Source organism: Erythranthe guttata, chromosome 4 (genome assembly GCF_056151865.1).
Source record: "Erythranthe guttata isolate IM_541 chromosome 4, IM_541, whole genome shotgun sequence".
Classification (NCBI taxonomy): domain Eukaryota; kingdom Viridiplantae; phylum Streptophyta; class Magnoliopsida; order Lamiales; family Phrymaceae; genus Erythranthe; species Erythranthe guttata.
Window position 1 is genome coordinate 14701707 of NC_142536.1, and position 17596 is coordinate 14719302.

Sequence of the window (17596 nt, forward strand, 5' to 3'; positions counted from 1 at the left end):
ACTAGTACTTCACCTTGTTGGAAGTACTATTTTGCGTATGTTCAATCGGATGGTTATATTTATTATTTATATGGTTGTTGTTTCATATTCTTCTCCTTTCATAAGTCATTTAAAACACAATCCAATACATATTACGATGAAGTCAAAAAATTTGAAATTTGAAATATTTGTATCATACATAATACGCAATACAAATGCTGGTACTATCAATTGTTTTGTCAATACAAAAAAGGCAACCTAATTACATACAAAATTATATAAAGTAGTGGTTAACATACCATTCGTAATGCATTATGACCAACAAAAAAAAAACTCGATTCAATTTTATGGAGTACACATATGATTTCATCTATGTACGTCTTATGTTGAGCAAAACAAGTTACAATACAACCAGGAAATAAAAAAGTAAAGCAGCCACTGATACCGAAGCCGCCCAGAAAACTAAACGGGCCGACGTATTAGTTAACCAATTCTCCCCATTCCCATCACTGTGCTGCTGCAATTGGGATTCCAATTCCGATATTTTGTTAACCAACACGGAGACTTCCAATGGAATCTGCGCCTCCAAATAGTTTATTCTCTTGAGCAAGCCTGGTATAATTTGCTTCGATCTATCACACATTTCAGGATCACACCAATTAAAAAAACGACAACCATTAACCTGAAATTGTATGTTTAATTCATTAGCATCAAACATATTGTATGAATATGAACTAAAAATTAAAATAATTCACTACATTACGAACTAATGTTTAAATTATTCATTACATTACGACACCAGATTAGCGGCGTTGAAATTTTCAGTTGTAATAATTAAGAACAAGGCATTTAATACGACACCAGATAATTCATTACATAAACCAAAATCATAATATATTATTTCAATATTGAAGAACCACTTAATAACAGTAACAAACAATCGCGATAGTCATTCTCTGGTTTTAACTTGTAACCCAACACATGCCCAACATCAAAATCGCATTCATTAAGGTTGAGTGATACCAAAACCTGATTAGTTAAAATAAAACCATAAATTTTGAGTTAATGGGAAAAGAAATTACCCCCCTTTGAGGGCAAGATACGAAAAATATAATCCTGGGTTTGTATCTGTCCATGAAGTTTGTACGGCGACCATGTACCCGCAATCGCAATATTTTGGCACTTCCCGATTTATCTTGACTCCGTTGAAATTGTTGCTGCCCGTTTTCCGGTGAGAGCTACTACTACCAGAACTCATGATGATGTAACGAATTCAACGATTCAACTCGATTCAATGGCAGATTTATATTTCACCGATTACCAATTTAGGGTTGGAAATTATGGCAGGAATTGCAGATGGTTGGGGCTATGTGAAAACATGAGATGAAGCAGAAAATTGATATATATATTATTCAATATGTCAAGGGCTTTTACGGAAATTACCAATTTAATATCTTTAAATCAACTATACAAAACAGCGTATTGTTGGTCTCGGGATTATCAGTACCGAGATAATACCACGAACCAAATGTCATAGTAAGTGTAACTTGTCAACACTCCTATCTCAATATTAACCATCCCATCTCTCTCTATATTTCGAAGCCCTCCAACCAAAGAGGCCCCGAGAGTCTATCCAAAATATTGTAATGTCTGAAGTTGAATATCTCAAAAAAAAAAAAATTTAAAAAATCTTAATTTTGTTAACTTAAAGACTTTTAAAATATTTACATTTAATATCAGAATCTAATAAATTTAGTATAAGATTTAATCTAACGAATCAAACATATAGGTAAAGAAATGAGCCTCTCTCGTGCTTCAGCTTGTTCCATAATCCATGAGGATGCGGATGGTATTTGCCTCCCCTTCAATTTGGCTACTGGTGCCTAATATAATTTACTACTTGATACCCCCAAATAAAAAATAAAAATAAAAATTCTTTAAAATACTTTTAACTGAAGTTTGGAGATGAACTTCAAGAGATGAGTGTATAGTTCAATTTCTCATTCATTATCAAAGTGTTTGTCAATAAGTATTATTAGTTTAGAACTGAATATTAATAAATAGGGATTACAGAATTTAACGTGTTAAGTGATTTCTTATTGACTTAATTGCTTGTTTGTCTTTCTTGCAAAATCAATTAACATGTTATGTGACACACTCAAAGAGCTCCCGACGATTACACTCCGACGCTTAAATAAGATGATGCCGCATGTCGATAATTAATTCAATGCTTGAAAGCAATTAAGTCAATAAGAAATCATGTACCTTAGAATGTTAATTTAAATAGATAAAATCTCACATGAACTTTTTACTATTTAATCAATATGTGAACGAGCCGAGCTCGCCTCTTTTTGCAGGCTCGAACTCGAGTCTATTTTGTCGAGTTCGAGCTCGTCGAGTTCCTTCTTTTTTGGCTTGAGCTCAAAATCATGTCAATGTTATCGTGCTCGAGCCCAAGCTCATTTTGTTGTTTTCCTTTTTTTTTTTTTTCTAAATATGTTTTAATTATTATTTTATTATTATTGAAATTTATTTAAAAAAAATCACATAATAAACAATAAATTGTAATTATATATATTTTTAATAATTATAATTTACTTTTAGGGTAAATTACAACCACCCCCTGAGGTATGCTTGGATTACAAAACTCCCCTCTTGTTTGGGTAATTACAACCACCTCAACTATAAATCTTCTTACACGTCCACCCTTGCGGATCCAAATTTAGTGGAATCTTCGAGATTATATGTACTTTTGTACCCGTTTTATCCCATTCGAACTCAACATTTTGAAGCAAGATGATCATAATATGTGTTTTTTGGCTTGTATATATAGATTGTGGTGCATCAGAAACTGTATTTTTACACAAAACGAGTACAAACTAGAGCACATTCCACGAAATCAAGATGATTATGTTGAATTTGACACCATAAGGGTGTAGATGTAAGAAAAAATCATAGTTGAGGGGGGTAGATGTAATTATCCAAATAAGAGGGTTTTTTTTCGTAAATTGACCATACCTCAGGGGGGTGTTTGTAATTTACCCTTATTTGTATTTATTTCTATAATATTTTATATTATTCTTTATTAGTTAAATAAAGAATAATATATGAAAAAAATAATAAATAAGGCTCGTGTGCCGGCTCGTGAGCTCATGAACAACAAAAAACTGGCTCGAGCTCGGCTCGTCAGAAAACCCAAGCTCGAAAAACTCGACTTCGAGTTCGAGCTTTTTTCGAGCCGGCTCATCGAGCTCATGAGTCGGCTCGACTCGTTTACCACCCCTAAATGTGGGATGTTGATTTCTTTTATTAAATTAAGGAATAAGTCACATCAATCTCTATAATTGATATAAGATTATGGAGAAGAAACAAAATATTGAAGGCTTAAGAGACATATTTACAAAAACTTTGGAGGTTAAAAGTAATAAAAATAAAATGTAATATGACAAAATACCTAATTTTTTTTTTTTCAATCTTGGGGTTCAACAGCCACTGTTTTAGAGTGTTTTCAACAGTAAATATTTCATATGCATTAATAGTTAATAATTAATATACCCATGTGAAAATTCAAAAGGCAATTACTATGTCGGAGGGGGAGGATATGAGCGCCAAAATGGTTATCACGTGCCAAGCACGTGCCTTTTCAAGGGCTATAATTGATTTTCAAAATACGTAAACCAAACACACCCCAACTTCATTTCGCCTTTTCGTATACTTGAGTGCATTTTGTAGTTCAATTTAGCTTCGAACTTGAGTGAAAAAGGCTCTAATAATCTGAGTGAAAGAGAGTATGGCGATAGTGGAGGAAGATTCCCCAAAACGGCGTCGTGTTGGGCTGATATACGACGACAGAATGTGCAAACATGCAGACCCAGTTGACGACGACCACGTCGAAAACCCCAATCGAATTCGCGCCATTTGGGACAAGCTCAACGCCTCTGGCCTTGCTCAACGGTATGCGTTTCTCTCTCTCTCTCTCTCTCTCTCTCTCTCTCTCTCTCTCTCTCTCTCTCTCTCTCTCTCTCTCTCTCTCTCTCTCTCTCTCTCTGTTATGTTATTGTGGTTAATGATTCTGCTTTGGGCGTACGGGTTTCTGTGTAGCTGTTATTTTTGTGTGATTTTTTACTTTCAGGTTTGAAATTGAGGATTTATTAGAACATGTGGTTTTTTACTCAAAAATCTTTTATTGATTTTTTTACTCTAATAAAAATATTTGTCTATATTTTTCAGTTTTGTGGAAAAAGATGAGAAATTGTTACTATTTGCTTTAGTGAGAAATGATTCTGAAATTGTATGAATGATTTCGATTTTTCAGATGTATAGTTTCAAACGGTAAGGAAGCAAAGGATAATCATTTAGCTTTAGTCCACTCCGAAAAGCACATTAAATTGATTAAGAACATTAGTTCGAGAAAGAAATCAACAATGAAGAGAACAGCTAAAAAAATGGACTCTATTTATTTCAACGAAGGCTCGTCGGAAGCTTCTTCTCTTGCCGCAGGCTCTGTCATACAGGTTTGTACTAGTATGTGCATATATACACTAGATTAATTTTTATTCTGTTTAAACTAACTCATATTAACAAATAAGGGGAAAAAAAAACAGGAAAGATTCTAGCATGTCTGAGAAATGGAAATTTACGGAATTCTTGCTTATTAAATACAGATGACCATGTGCCAGTGCCACGCCGATTCATATTACGTTGAGAAAAGAATGTGCATATTGTTGAAAGTTAATGTATATTATATGAGTAAATTCATATATCACTGTGAAAAAGGTTTCAGAACTATTTGGAAGATTGTATAACATCGTGTAAATTTCAGTTATTCTTAAAGATGATGTCGTTTCTTTAGTTTTGGGTACTAATCATTCTTTAGTTCATCATAAGCTTAACTCTGCAAATCTGCTTTCGTAGGTTGCGGAGAAAGTTGCCAAAGGAGAACTCGATTCTGCATTTGCTATTGTAAGGCCTCCAGGTCATCATGCTGAAGAAGCTGAACCGATGGGTTTTTGCCTATACAACAATATTGCTGTTGCAGCAAGTTTTCTTTTGAACAGAAGAGTGAGAGCTAAATGTGATATTTTCTAATGCTTTTGTTTTTACCTGCATGGTTAAATTGACATTTCGCTCTGTTGTACATTGTAGCCAAAGTTGGGTGTCGGCAAGATATTGATTGTAGATTGGGATGTACATCATGGAAATGGTACTCAGAAGATGTTCTACGAAGATCCCCGAGTACTTACCTTCTCCGTACATAGGTATCGAATATTAAAATGAATATTTACGTTAAAATCTAAAACTTGAAAATATTGTTCGAAAGAATTTGTTTCATGTATCCTAAATATCGTCTTTTGTGAGTGTGTTTGTGCTTCCTTATTTTAATTATGTGCGACTTTTTGCGTTTATGTTATTTTCGTATCGCCGCTATCTTTATCTTATCCATACATTTTATCGTGTTTTTATAGAAATAATTAGGGGCTTTATGAAAATTGTCACTTGCAAATTACATCTTACATATTTCTTTAACGGGCTTAATACACTATGAAAAATTAAAATATGTGTCTCGACCAGGCATGATTCTGGGGAATTCTATCCATATGGGAATGACGGGTCGTATAGCATGATCGGAGAAGGGGCAGGTGCTGGATACAATATTAATGTACCTTGGGAGAATGATTCGTGCGGAGATGCTGATTATTTTGCCGTGTGGGACCATATATTAATTCCCGTTGCTAGGAAATTCAATCCTGACTTGATAATGGTCGCTGCAGGATTTGACACAGGTTAGCTTAAATTTTCCTAATAAATTGCCGTTGATCGATTTTAATGCACATTTTGTGTCATCGTGCGCTTCCGTATGTATTTAGTATTAAACAAAAATAATTGTACGCCTTTCCATTACTCTTGCATGCATACGTATATGCTTGATCATCTTTATTCATTATCGATTCAGACTAATACTATTTACGTTGTTGATTTGAACAGCCTTAGGCGATCCTCTTGGAGGCTGTTGTCTTAGTCCGTACGCATATTCAGTTATGCTCCACAAGGTTTGAGCTTCACCATTATCATAAAAGTTAAATATATCGTGTTTTTTTTTTTTTTTTTTTTATCATTTCTTTATTATCTGCTCTTAAACTATATTTGACTAAACATTATTTAAATTAATTTTCACGAAGTGAGATTAGAAAGATTACTTATTGGCTGCTGTTGATGTTTTATTATTTAGTTGATGGATATTTCGAGGGGTAAGAATATTGTGTTGGCACTCGAAGGAGGATATGATCTTGTTTCGTTAGCAAACTCAGCTCAGGCTTGTGTCGAAGTATTACTACAAGACAAGCCTCGTACTAGGTCCTCGGTGGATTTTCCACTTAAATCCACAGCACTTGTGATACGAACAGTAAGTACTTAGGTTTCCGGATTGTTTATTAAGTGATGATAATATTTTTTTTTTTAATTATTTGTTTCTTAAATATATATGTTATTTTGCTTAGGTACGCCAAGCGTTAAGCAGATATTGGCCGGTTCTTGCTTCTGAGTTAACGGACGAAGTAATCAATAGCAGTTGCAGACCATCACAAACTGAGGTCCAACTTTTGCTTGTATAATGCTGCTAAGAATGTTAGAACTTAATATAATATATTTCGAGACTATGCAATTTCGGTTTTTTTTTTCTTTCCAAAGTTGATGTTGGAATTCCGCATTTTTGTCCAGGATGTAGCGGATACCTCCACCTCTAGTGCGAAGCCGAATTCAAAAGTTGAACAGGTTCGTAGTGCTGAGAGAAAAAACGACCAAAAAAGGAACGTAGCAGGTAATTCTTTGCGATGTATTACTTGTTCTTCTATTTTTGACAAAACAATTAGTTTTTGAGTGCTATAGATTGGCCAATAACACTATCTCTTTTTGTACATCACCGACATATTCTAAATTCGAGATTGCACGTAAATCATATAAATTTGGTTGAAGGTGCGCTCGTGCTTAAGTTCATGAAAGAGCAATGCTTGGCCGTCAAACATGGAGCAAAAAACACCTCTGCATTCGTGGGACCCACCAGGATCAAGCTCCAGCCCTCACTACACCTTCAAGACCTCACTCCAAAACCCTACTCCTTTAAGACCGTAAGAACGTACCTAGAAGGCCGAATCTGGATTCCTCCGGGGTAGGTTTACGAACGGAATATGTTTAATGTGAGAGAGCATTAAAGAGAGTTCTTATTAAATACGTGTCTTTTCCTATGGCTCTATTGGCCTTACTTCTACCTCTCCTCCATCTTCCCCACATTTTGTTTTTGTCTTGGATTCCGTCTCCGGTACTTTCCCTACTGCCCTTGCCTTGCCTTTCTTATACACATGACTACCCCTGCTTCGGCTGTTGGAGGCAAGCACCATTCATCGGTGCTCGCCCTTGGTCTTTGCACTTCTTCTCACACGACCAACGAAGAACGCGTTACACACTCGCCCTCCTCTTCGCGAACCGAATCCAACCCTTCGCATGTTCCTTCCGAATCGCGATCGGAATCATCGAAACGGAAATCGAAAAGCGAAAAAAGAAAGAGGGATAACGAAAAGGAGTGGGTTCCTCCTCGCTCACTCATCAAAAGCAGTCACCTGGACAAATTGATGTATGAAGTCGGGCCCATCTGCCTCCTCCTAAAGCGATCACCTTTCACCTTGGTCAGTTTTACGCCGGCCTCGCCTTCTCTATTCACCCATTTCTTACTTCTATTTCATTGAAATATGAAATCCCGCTCAATCAGTTCCACCCTAATTCCATTCGCTTCATGACCGTATTCTGTTGAGTCCTGTCATGGCAAAATATCGAGCCTACCGCAGACCGCTTCTTCGCCTGTTTTATCGCGAAGAGATTCTCTCCATTCATGTTCTATCTGTCGTCACGTGGGCGAAATAAATTCATGGGAAAATCTCCTAACAAAATACATCACTGGTGATTTGGTCCGTGAGGCTTTCTTCTTCTTCAAGGCACGAAAGAGTCCTCCAACGGGTGTACCTGCAACGCCGGGGGGTGATCCCGGCGGGAAAGCTCCGACGATCAAGTTAGTTAGGTGTTCTCAAGATATTTTTTATGGTAATGTAAGTACGTATGTGTGTGTGTGGAAAGATGATGTTTCCCCTATTTATAGATGTTCCTTTCTTGGCCTCCAATGTTTCCTTTTTAGGGTTTTTTCCCTCTTTCAGTTTATATTTTTTGGGCCTTTACAATTTGGGCCTGTTTAGGGTTTACGCACCTTTTCTTCGTTGTACTTCGGTTATTCTTAGCATTGGCTACGAACCATCGTATTCCGAAGTCTTAGATCGTCATTTAAAGGTCATAGTTCGGTGTCTTTTCTTGTGGTAGTGTATTGGTTCTCCCTAGTTCGTATTTGTTTACCTTGGTCAGAATGGCCCGTATCAACTGGGACAACTACTCCTCCCTACTCCTTATTTATAAGACGAGTTCGTTATTTTCCACCTCGTTTTATAAGTATGGAGTACGAGGTGTTAGCTCGGTCCTTGCTTACTTTCGGCGGACGCATGCGCGCCTCATTTTCATTAATTACTCTGACACCAGATATGGTCGATTCGAGTTCCCTAGGTTATTATTATGAGATTTCAATCGGTGCTTTTTACGTCAGACTCGAGGCACTTATTTTGAATCTCGCTCGTCCAAATAAACGGCCAAGATTGATTCTTTCGCTTTTCTCTTTTCTATAAATATCCGCCTTCTGTGAATTTCCAAAATTTTTCCTCTTTCCACCTTTGTGCTCTTCCTTTTGCTAATTTTCTCCGGCGATTTTGCTCTCGAAACAGAGTTCTTACTGTGTTTGCCTTCTCCCTCAGCAAAGGTACTTCTTTTTCTCTTTATCTTTTATCAACTCTGTCTTTTTCTTCCGGTCATATATGTCTTCCTATTCCCCCGACCCCTTTGGTCAAAAAATGCCCTCCGGCCACTCTTCTGGGGAGGGGGATGAACATCATGCCCTCACCATTTCTTCCTCTTCGGAGGAAGGACCTTTCTTCTCTTGCTTGGGTAAACTTTTGAAGAATTCTAAAAAGAGGGTTAGGGATGATCTTCTGTCCTCAGCGAGGAGTGGTTCTCCCTCGCTATCTGAGGGACGAGATCCAGATGATCAGTGGGGGCCTAGCACTCTTAGCGAGATAGATTTAGTTAATTTAGCTCGCGACATAGGTCTCCCCGTTGACATCGATCTAGTTCTTCCTTCTCGGGACGAACGCCCGTTAAATCCTCCCCCGGGCTTCAGTACTTGGTTTTCGGAGCAATTTTATTTCGGCCTCTCTTTTCCCATCTCGCCTTGGTTTTCTGAAATCGCCCAAATATGTAATGTATCCCTTAACCAATTTCATCCTCACGCTATAATCATCATGACTGGGTTTCGTATGCTCTGTACCTGGTTCGGGGTAATCCCTACTCCAGCTCGGTTCCGAAGTGTCATGGTGCTAAAAAACTCCAGTCCCTTCCATATCTCGATCTCGGCTCGTCCAGGCTTCAAAGTGCTAATGCCGCCCAATAAGACAGATGGGTGGCAAGGCCATTATTTCTTTGCTAAAAACCCCACCGATGCTTCTTACCTATGTCCTTGCGTCGCTACTTTACCCGAAAGAAAGAAGGGGAAGCCCCTATCTATTGATGACTGGCTTTTGAAAATGATCGCCCATTTTCAACCGAGCTACGGTCTTCCTGATAGCCTTACGAGTTTTCCGCCGATGCTTCGCCACTTCGACTTTCATGACAACGGCACTCACGCTTTAACCCAAGCAGACTTAGGTGGGTCTAGACATGCTGCTAATCTTACCTCGGCTTATTATTTGTTCGGATTTTCCCTTTTGTTATTTCCTATTGGGTTATGCTTATACTTGTTTGATTTTGACAGTTACTTACTTCGTTCTTCCAATTTTACGAGCAGATTTAAGGATGAAGCGAATGTTCAGAGGTAGTAAACCGGCATCTCGTCCCTCCGAGCCGGAGCCCGGGTTCCAGGCGTCGGATTTCCAACGACCTTTGGCCGTCGATTCCGATAAGAGGCCACCAGAGGAGGGTTTTTCAAAACCGAAGACCACCAAAAAGAATGTCGGGCCCATGCGCCCACGAGGTGGGTTGGGGATTGAGGACTCCGACCCCCCTCAACAGTCGTCGGCTTTAGTTGTGGCCTCCTCCTCGCTGCCCCCTACCACCGAAGAGATTGTAGAGAAAGAACCTTCTTCGAAGAAGAGGAAGGCAGATCAGGCCCTTGGGCCAATTGGTTCGCATCCCCTCCCTAACTTCGCACTTCATCTCTGCCAGAACGCGGAGAACGCGGAGAACGCTATTGCCGCATGTCGGGCTTTGGCTTTTCCCCGAGATGTCGCCTACTATCGTCAGATGAGTAAAGGCGACAGACTCGAGCTGCTTCTGCACAACATTACTCAGGTCGGTAATAGTTAATTTTCGTATATGCAAGTCAATATTGTCTTTACACTTTTGTTCACAGCTAACTTTACTTGATTTTCTGGTGTGTAGCAATTTGCTATCGCCTTCTCGGGCCATCTGGGATGGGATGATGTATCTCGGGAAGCGTACGATAACCAGAAGAAGGAGGTTACCCGACTTCAGAAGGAGGTTCGAGCTCTGAAGGAGAGCCTAGCACTGGCGGAATCATCGAAAGAGGGGTTATTTGCAGACGTGCGGAGAGAGCAGGAGGAGAAGAAGATCCTGCAAGCGGAGAAGGACTTGCTGGCGTCTCATAATGCCAATTTGGAGGAGAAAGCGAAGGTGCTTACAAACGAGCTCTTCGCTGCTGGGGTACAAGCATCTTCTAATTTCACCGAGGGGGTGAAAGAGGGTCATAGGCTGTTTCCCGGGTCGTCGGAAGGATTTTGCTTCGCGCAGGAGTTCGTTCGTCGGTTTTTCCATCGTTTGTGGCGATCCACGACTTTCACTCGAGAGGCTTCAACCTTGGCTCGTTTTTTCTTCTCCGCCGCTGTTAAAGCTGCTCGGAAGCGACTGAGCGGGGCTGGTATTGAGTTCGCGTTGGCCGAAGAAGAGCTCGCTGAAGATCTCCCGGACAACGAGATCTCGGGCTTCGAAGGGGATATAAATGAAGACCCTGACTTAGAGTGGTGGAAGCAGGTTTACCGTGAGCTTGTTGAAGACTTTTCCCGGCAAGGGACGTCGTCGATGATCATCACTAACTATGTCGGGGATGTAGAGACTGTTGAGGCGGTGGCCAATCTCAACGAAGCGCGGCCGGATCCTGCTTTAACTCTTCCTTCTTCCGCAGAAGATTCCAGCGAGGCGAGGGCGGAGCCTACCGAGACGAGGAACGAAAGTACTTAGCTGAATGTCTGTTTATATTCCGATGATGTATTTCTGGACAATTTATTTTTCTTTTATTTCATGTTCCGAACAATGTTTTATGATTTGTTCCATGTGCTTGTCCAAACTCCACATTTCTTTTATGTTTTGACGTTCTCATACATTTGTTGTACAAGTTTTGACTTGAAGAAGTATTTCTAATCAATTTAGTTAGTGATTTTGCAAGTCACTTTTAATAGACCTCGTTGTAGATTCTGGTCACTCTTAAACTTCCAATGGCCCCTTCTGCTTTGATAAATCAACTTAGCTTGGTTTAATGATTCATTTCAACTTAGTTGCCCAACTCATTATCTGATTCGGCTCGGTACGTTTTATATGTACATCGGCCGGATTTTTTAACCCGCTATTTAATTTGGCTCGATTTAAAGACTTGTGTTGTATCAACTCGACTTTTCAAGTTGCTATTAATTTGGCTCGATTTAACGACTCGTTTTATATCAACTCGATTTCTCGACTCGTTGTTAATTTGGCTCGATTTAACGACTCGTTTTATATCAACTAGATTTCTCGACTCGTTGTTAATTTGGCTCGATTTAACGACTCATTTTATATCAACTTGATTTCCCGATTTGTTATTAATTCGGCTCGATTTAACGACTCATTTTATATCAACTTGATTTCTCAATTCAGCTCGATTTAACGACTCGCTTTATATCAACTCGATTTCTCGACTCGTTATTAATTCGGCTCGATTTAACGACTCATTTTATATCAACTCGATTTCTCAACTCTTATTAACTCAGCTAGATTTAACGACTCGCTTTATATCAACTCGATTTCTCGATTTGTTATTAATTCGGCTCGATTTAACGACTCATTTTATATCAACTCGATTTCTCAATTCTTATTAACTCAGCTCGATTTAACGACTCGCTTTATATCAACTCGATTTCTCGATTCTTATTAACTCAGCTCGATTGAACGACTCATTGTGCGGGAAATAAATGACATGGAGATTTTAACGTGGAAACCCTCCAAACAAGGAGAGAAAAAACCACGGGGCCTAGCCCAGCTCGGAAAGTGTGTGTTTATTGATGGTATTTGCTTACAAAGTGTGTTGTCCCCTTTTTTTTTTTTTTTTTTTTTTTTATACGAAGAAACGCTTCAAATGGACTATGTTCCATGCTCGTGGCAGTGTTTTTCCTTCCATGTCTGCCAATTCGTACCCGCCACCAGCCAAGCACTTGGTGACTGCATATGGACCTTCCCAATTAGGCTCCAACTTACCCGTGTTTTTTAGGGCATCAGCTCGACGAAGAACCAAGTCGCCAATCTGGAAAGAACGAGACCGGACTCCCTGATCATACCGGGCCTTGATCAAGTTCTTGTTTCGTTCCATAAGTAAGTATGTCGCCTCTCGCAAGTCAAAAACTTCGTTTAACTGTGCTCTCAGGGCGTCGTCGTTTTTTTCATTGTCAAATGTGGCTATGCGGAGTGTGTCCATTGCCACTTCGACTGGGATAACTGCTTCAGTTCCATAAGTTAACCGGAACGGCGTTTCGCCGGTAGCAGCGTTGGCGGTTGTTCGATAGGACCAGAGGACTGAAGGTATCTCGTCCAGCTTCCTCCCAACTCATCTATCCTTTTTTTAAGGCCGTTGACGATGGTTCGGCTCGTGGATTCTACTTGCCCGTTGGCTTGAGGATGTGCGACTGCTACGAATTTCTGTGTAATTTTCATTTCCTCGCACCATGCTCGAATCTTCTTTCCGTTGAATTGGGTGCCATTGTCCGACACAAGGCTCCTAGGTAAGCCAAAACGGCAGCAAATATTCTTCCATATAAAGTGCATGACTTCATCCTCTAATATTTTCGATAGGGCCTCTGCCTCAACCCACTTGGTGAAGTAATCGACCGCGACAATAAGGAACTTTTTCCTGCCAGTCGTTTGTGGAAAAGGTCCTACCAAATTGACCCCCCACTGTGCGAAGGGGCATGGAGCACTCATAATGATCATTTCTTCTCCAGGTTTATGGATGAGTGGAGCGAACTTCTGGCACTGTTTGCATCGTCTGACGTAGTGATGAGCGTCTTTCTTCATACCGGGCCAGTAATATCCAGCCCGATGTAATTTTTGTATGAGCGCCCGGGCTCCCCCATGCTCACCGCAGCCTCCTCGATGTACTCGTCGAGGACGTGCTCTACTTCTCTTTTTCCCAAACACCTCGCATCTACCGTGGTGAAATTTCTTTTGTATAGTATTTCGTGCCGCACATAGAAGTGCCGAGCTTTGTACGCCAAGCGGTGTTGCTCTCTGGTCTTCCCAGTTCGCTCTCCTTGAAAATACGCGAACAAAGGAGTTCGCCAATCGATTTCCTCTTCTTCGAGCATCATGACCCCGGGAGTTGGGATAGGAGCAATGAGGATGGATATCTTCCTCTCAACGCAGTCGATGACCGATGACCCAATTTTGGCGAGGAAATCAGCTCGCTGGTTACCGTTTCTCGGGATCTGACAAACGATGCAGGCCTCAAAGGTTTCTTGCACAGCTTTCGCTTTGTTTACATAACTCCGCATTCTGTCATTCTTAATTTCGTAATCCCCTTCTAACTGATGTATTACAAGTTGGGAATCGGAATTCACTTGTATTACTCGGGCGCCGAGCTCTTGGGCGATTTCCATACCTCGGATGACAGCCTCGTATCCTGCCTCATTATTGGAAACTCGTGGTAATTTAATAGCGAATTCGACTTCTATTTCCGTAGGGTCGATGATTATGACTCCAGCTCCCGCTCCTGACGCTGTAGAGGACCCATCTACATAGACTTTTCATTCCTTCTCCATAGGTATTCTCGTAGTTTCTCGGATGAAGTCCGCCAGTGCTTGTCCTTTTACCGAAGTGCGCGGTTGATATTGGATCTCGTATTGTCCTAACTCAACAGCCCATTTGACAATCCGTCCAGATGCTGTGGGTTGGCCCAGAGTTTGACGGAGTGGTAAGCTTGTGCGAATTACAATAGTGTGCGATAAAAAGTAAGGTCGAAGCCGTCGTGTGGTAAGGATCAATGCGTAAGCAATTTTTTCAACTTCGGAGTACTTAGTTTCCGAGCTCGTTAGGATTCTACTAATGTAATAAATCGGCATTTGCCGGCTGTTTACTTCCTTGAACAGGACTGAGCTAACTGCTTCGTCGCCCACGGATAAGTATACGAAAAGTGTTTCACCCCTTTCGGGGGTGCTGAGGACGGGTAGGCGAGATAGCGACACCTTCAATGCCTCAAAGGCGAGATGGCACTCCTCGGACCATTCGAACTGAGCTGTTTTCCTTAGAACTTTGAAGAAAGGTAAGCTCTTATCGGCCATTCGCGATATGAAACGAGCTAATGCCACCACTTTTCCTGCTAGGGATTGTACCTCCTTAATGGATCGAGGCGGCGTCATCCGGATCACTGCCTCGACTTTGTCCTGATTCACCTTGATGCCTTCTTGAGTGATTACATATCCAAGAAATTTTCCAGCTTTAACCCCAAATAATGCACATTTTTCAGGGTTAAGCTTCATCCCATAAAGGCGGAGGGTGGCAAATGTTTTGGCCAAGTCAGCAAGATGTGTCGAACGCTTTTTGCTCTTAACCAACATATCGTCTACGTAGACCTCTATGTTACGCCCGAGTTGAGCCCAAAACATCTTGTCCATCAATCTTTGGTACGTAGCTCCCGCATTCTTCAAGCCAAATGGCATCACTACGTAGCAGTAGGTGCCGGTGGCTGTAATAAAACTGACTGCGGATTGATCTCTCTCATCTAGCGGGATCTGATGATATCCTTGTGAGGCATCCATCATGCTGAGTAGTTCGCATCCGGCGGTGGCGTCTACGAGCTGATCTATACGAGGTAAGGGATAATCATCCTTAGGGCATGCCTTGTTCAAGTCTCGGAAGTCAATGCACATCCACCACTGCCCATTGGATTTCTGGACTAGCACTGCGTTAGATAACCATGTGGGGAACTGGATTTCTCGGATATGTCCAATGTCCAAAAGTCGCTGGACCTCTTGCCTAATGATTTCATCATTCTCGGCCCCGAAGTGTCGCCGCTTCTGTTTGATGGGTTTACATTCGGGTCGCAAGTTAAGTCTGTGCACGGCGGTACGAGGTGCGATGCCAGTTAAGTCGCTTGGTTGCCATGCGAAGACATCCGTGTTAGATTGCAACAATGTTACTAGTTCATCTTGGAAGGACGGTTCTAAGTCTTTACTTATCCGGGTTTTCTTGGTTGTCCTAGGGATCAGGTCGATTGTCATTAGCTCATCCATTGGTTGTATGTGAGTGACTTTGTCTTCGGGATCAATTCGGGGGCGCTTCTCGTCTCCCAGGTCTTCCTTAATAAAAGTACTACGTCGTCCCTTTTCTGCCGTTTTGACCATTTCGACGTAACAAGACCTTGATTGTGCTTGGTCACCTTTAACTTCTCCTATCACCCCGTCCACATGGAACTTGAGTTTTTGGTGTATAGTAGAAGGGATTGCCCGGAAGATATGTATCATTGGCCGGCCTATCACGATGTTGTACGAGGTAGGGGATTCTTCAACAATCACAAAATTGACGGTTTTTGTCCGCGTGCGAGGTGGCGTCCTAATGGTGACTGGGATTTTGACTTGCCCGACCGGTGTCAGGGATCCTCCCGTAAATCCGAATATCGGGGTAGTGACTGGGAAGATTTGGAGGTCAAGTTCCATCTGTCGAAAACAATCATAAGAAATAACATCAACAGAACTCCCCGAGTCGACAAAAGCGCGAGCTACGTCATATCCGCCCACGTTAATTGTGATGAGAAGAGGATCGCAATGAAAATCATCAAGGTCTACGGCATCCTCTGGTCCAAACGAGATAGGGGGATATTTATGAGATGCCAGCGCAGAGATTTGACAGATTTCGTGTTTATTCTTAATGTCACCGAGGTGGCGTCTTCTGGCTCGATGGGTGTCTCCTCCTGTGGGCCCTCCCGAGATCATTTGGATATATCTTCGTTTTGGCATCGGGGGCGGAGGAGGAACCCGGGCCGGATTTCCGAACTGAGCCTCGCGTTTTTGTCCTCGTGGGGGATCTACTTTTACAAAGTCCCCGATTTTGTTATCTCTGATAAGACGCTCTACCTCGTCTTTCAAATGTGAACATTCGTCCGTTGTGTGGCCATACTCATTATGGAAGCGGCAAAAGGTACCCAATGCGGGACTTCGACGAGGCTCCTCTCGGGCAAACGGAGGCCAACATAGGTCATTTCTCTTCTCAATTGCGCACAAGACACTGGATAAAGGGGCTGTGAGGGGCTGGTATGACTGATATCAGGGGCCTTTAATGTCTAGGGCATTATTTCGGCCGGGTGTCGCGTCTCTTCGCGGCGGAATAGGTTCTTTACCCTTCCTCGTTTCGCTTGACCTTAGGTTTATGGCCTCATGGGATTCTTCTACCTTTTGTTGCCGAGCTTCTTCCAGATTGATGAACCTAGATGCTCTTCCTAGTAAGTTGTCGAAATCGGGTGATGGCTCCAAAGCTAAGGCTCGGAAGAATTCGTCATCCCTTAATCCTTGTGATAGGGCAGCCATTAGTACCTCGTCACTAGTGGTGGGTACTTCCAGAATCGCCGAGGTAAAACGCTTAATATAGTTTCGGAGACTCTCTTTCTCCCTTTGTCGAATGCTGAATAATGACAGCGAGGTCTTCTTGCATTTTTTTGAGCTGACGAATTGGTTCATAAAGGCTTTGGCAAACTGTCCGAAGGAATGGATGCTTCCTGGTGGCAATAGGCCGAACCAGGCCTGAGCCGGTCCAGCCAGAGTAGTGACAAAAGCTCGGCACTTCACCCCCTCGGTGAGCTGATGGAGAGAGGCCGTGATGTTAAATCGACTCAAGTGCTCGGCCGGATCTGATGCACCATTATATTCGAACAAAATAGGCCGATAATTAGGGGGTATAGGATCATCGTCGAGGTGTTTAGCAAACGGGCTGGTTCCTTTGGAAGTCCGTTTTAGGCCACTTCGCAGGGCCTTCAGTTCGTTTATATCCCGTCTTAAACTGTCGACCTCGGTCCGGACATCTTGACTGTCACCTCTTTTACTTTCTGAGTAACTATCGCACTCATTCTCAGCTCGCTCGTCGTTTGCGGGGCGCCTGAGGTCTCGTTTGGGTCTGTTCTCTTGGGGTGAGGACTGGGCATAGTTTCTGATGGCCGCGGTAATCATCGCCTCCACTTCGCTCTTGGTATACACGCGCTCGTTAGTAGGAGGCTGAACAGGGATAGGGA

General features: G+C 41.7%; 1 protein-coding gene across 2 annotated transcripts; it reads left to right on the forward strand.

The window, feature by feature from the left end:
- Window positions 1–3665: 3665 nt before the first annotated feature.
- Window positions 3666–11535, forward strand: LOC105973524 (uncharacterized). Of its 2 annotated transcripts, XM_088816960.1 has the most exons (11): window positions 3666–3933; window positions 4295–4493; window positions 4894–5040; window positions 5125–5237; window positions 5551–5762; window positions 5965–6029; window positions 6209–6382; window positions 6477–6569; window positions 6697–6796; window positions 9908–10410; window positions 10501–11535. In XM_088816960.1, the coding sequence occupies exons 1-11, from the start codon at window positions 3770–3772 to the stop codon at window positions 11314–11316; spliced, it is 2586 nt and encodes an 861-aa protein (XP_088673086.1). In that variant the 5' UTR covers window positions 3666–3769; the 3' UTR covers window positions 11317–11535. The 2 variants fall into 2 exon arrangements, with proteins under 2 accessions (XP_088673086.1, XP_088673087.1); XM_088816961.1 differs by lacking the exons at window positions 3666–3933; window positions 4295–4493; window positions 4894–5040; ... (4 more) ...; window positions 6477–6569; window positions 6697–6796 and adding an exon at window positions 8070–9768.
- The last annotated feature ends 6061 nt before the right edge of the window (window positions 11536–17596 follow it).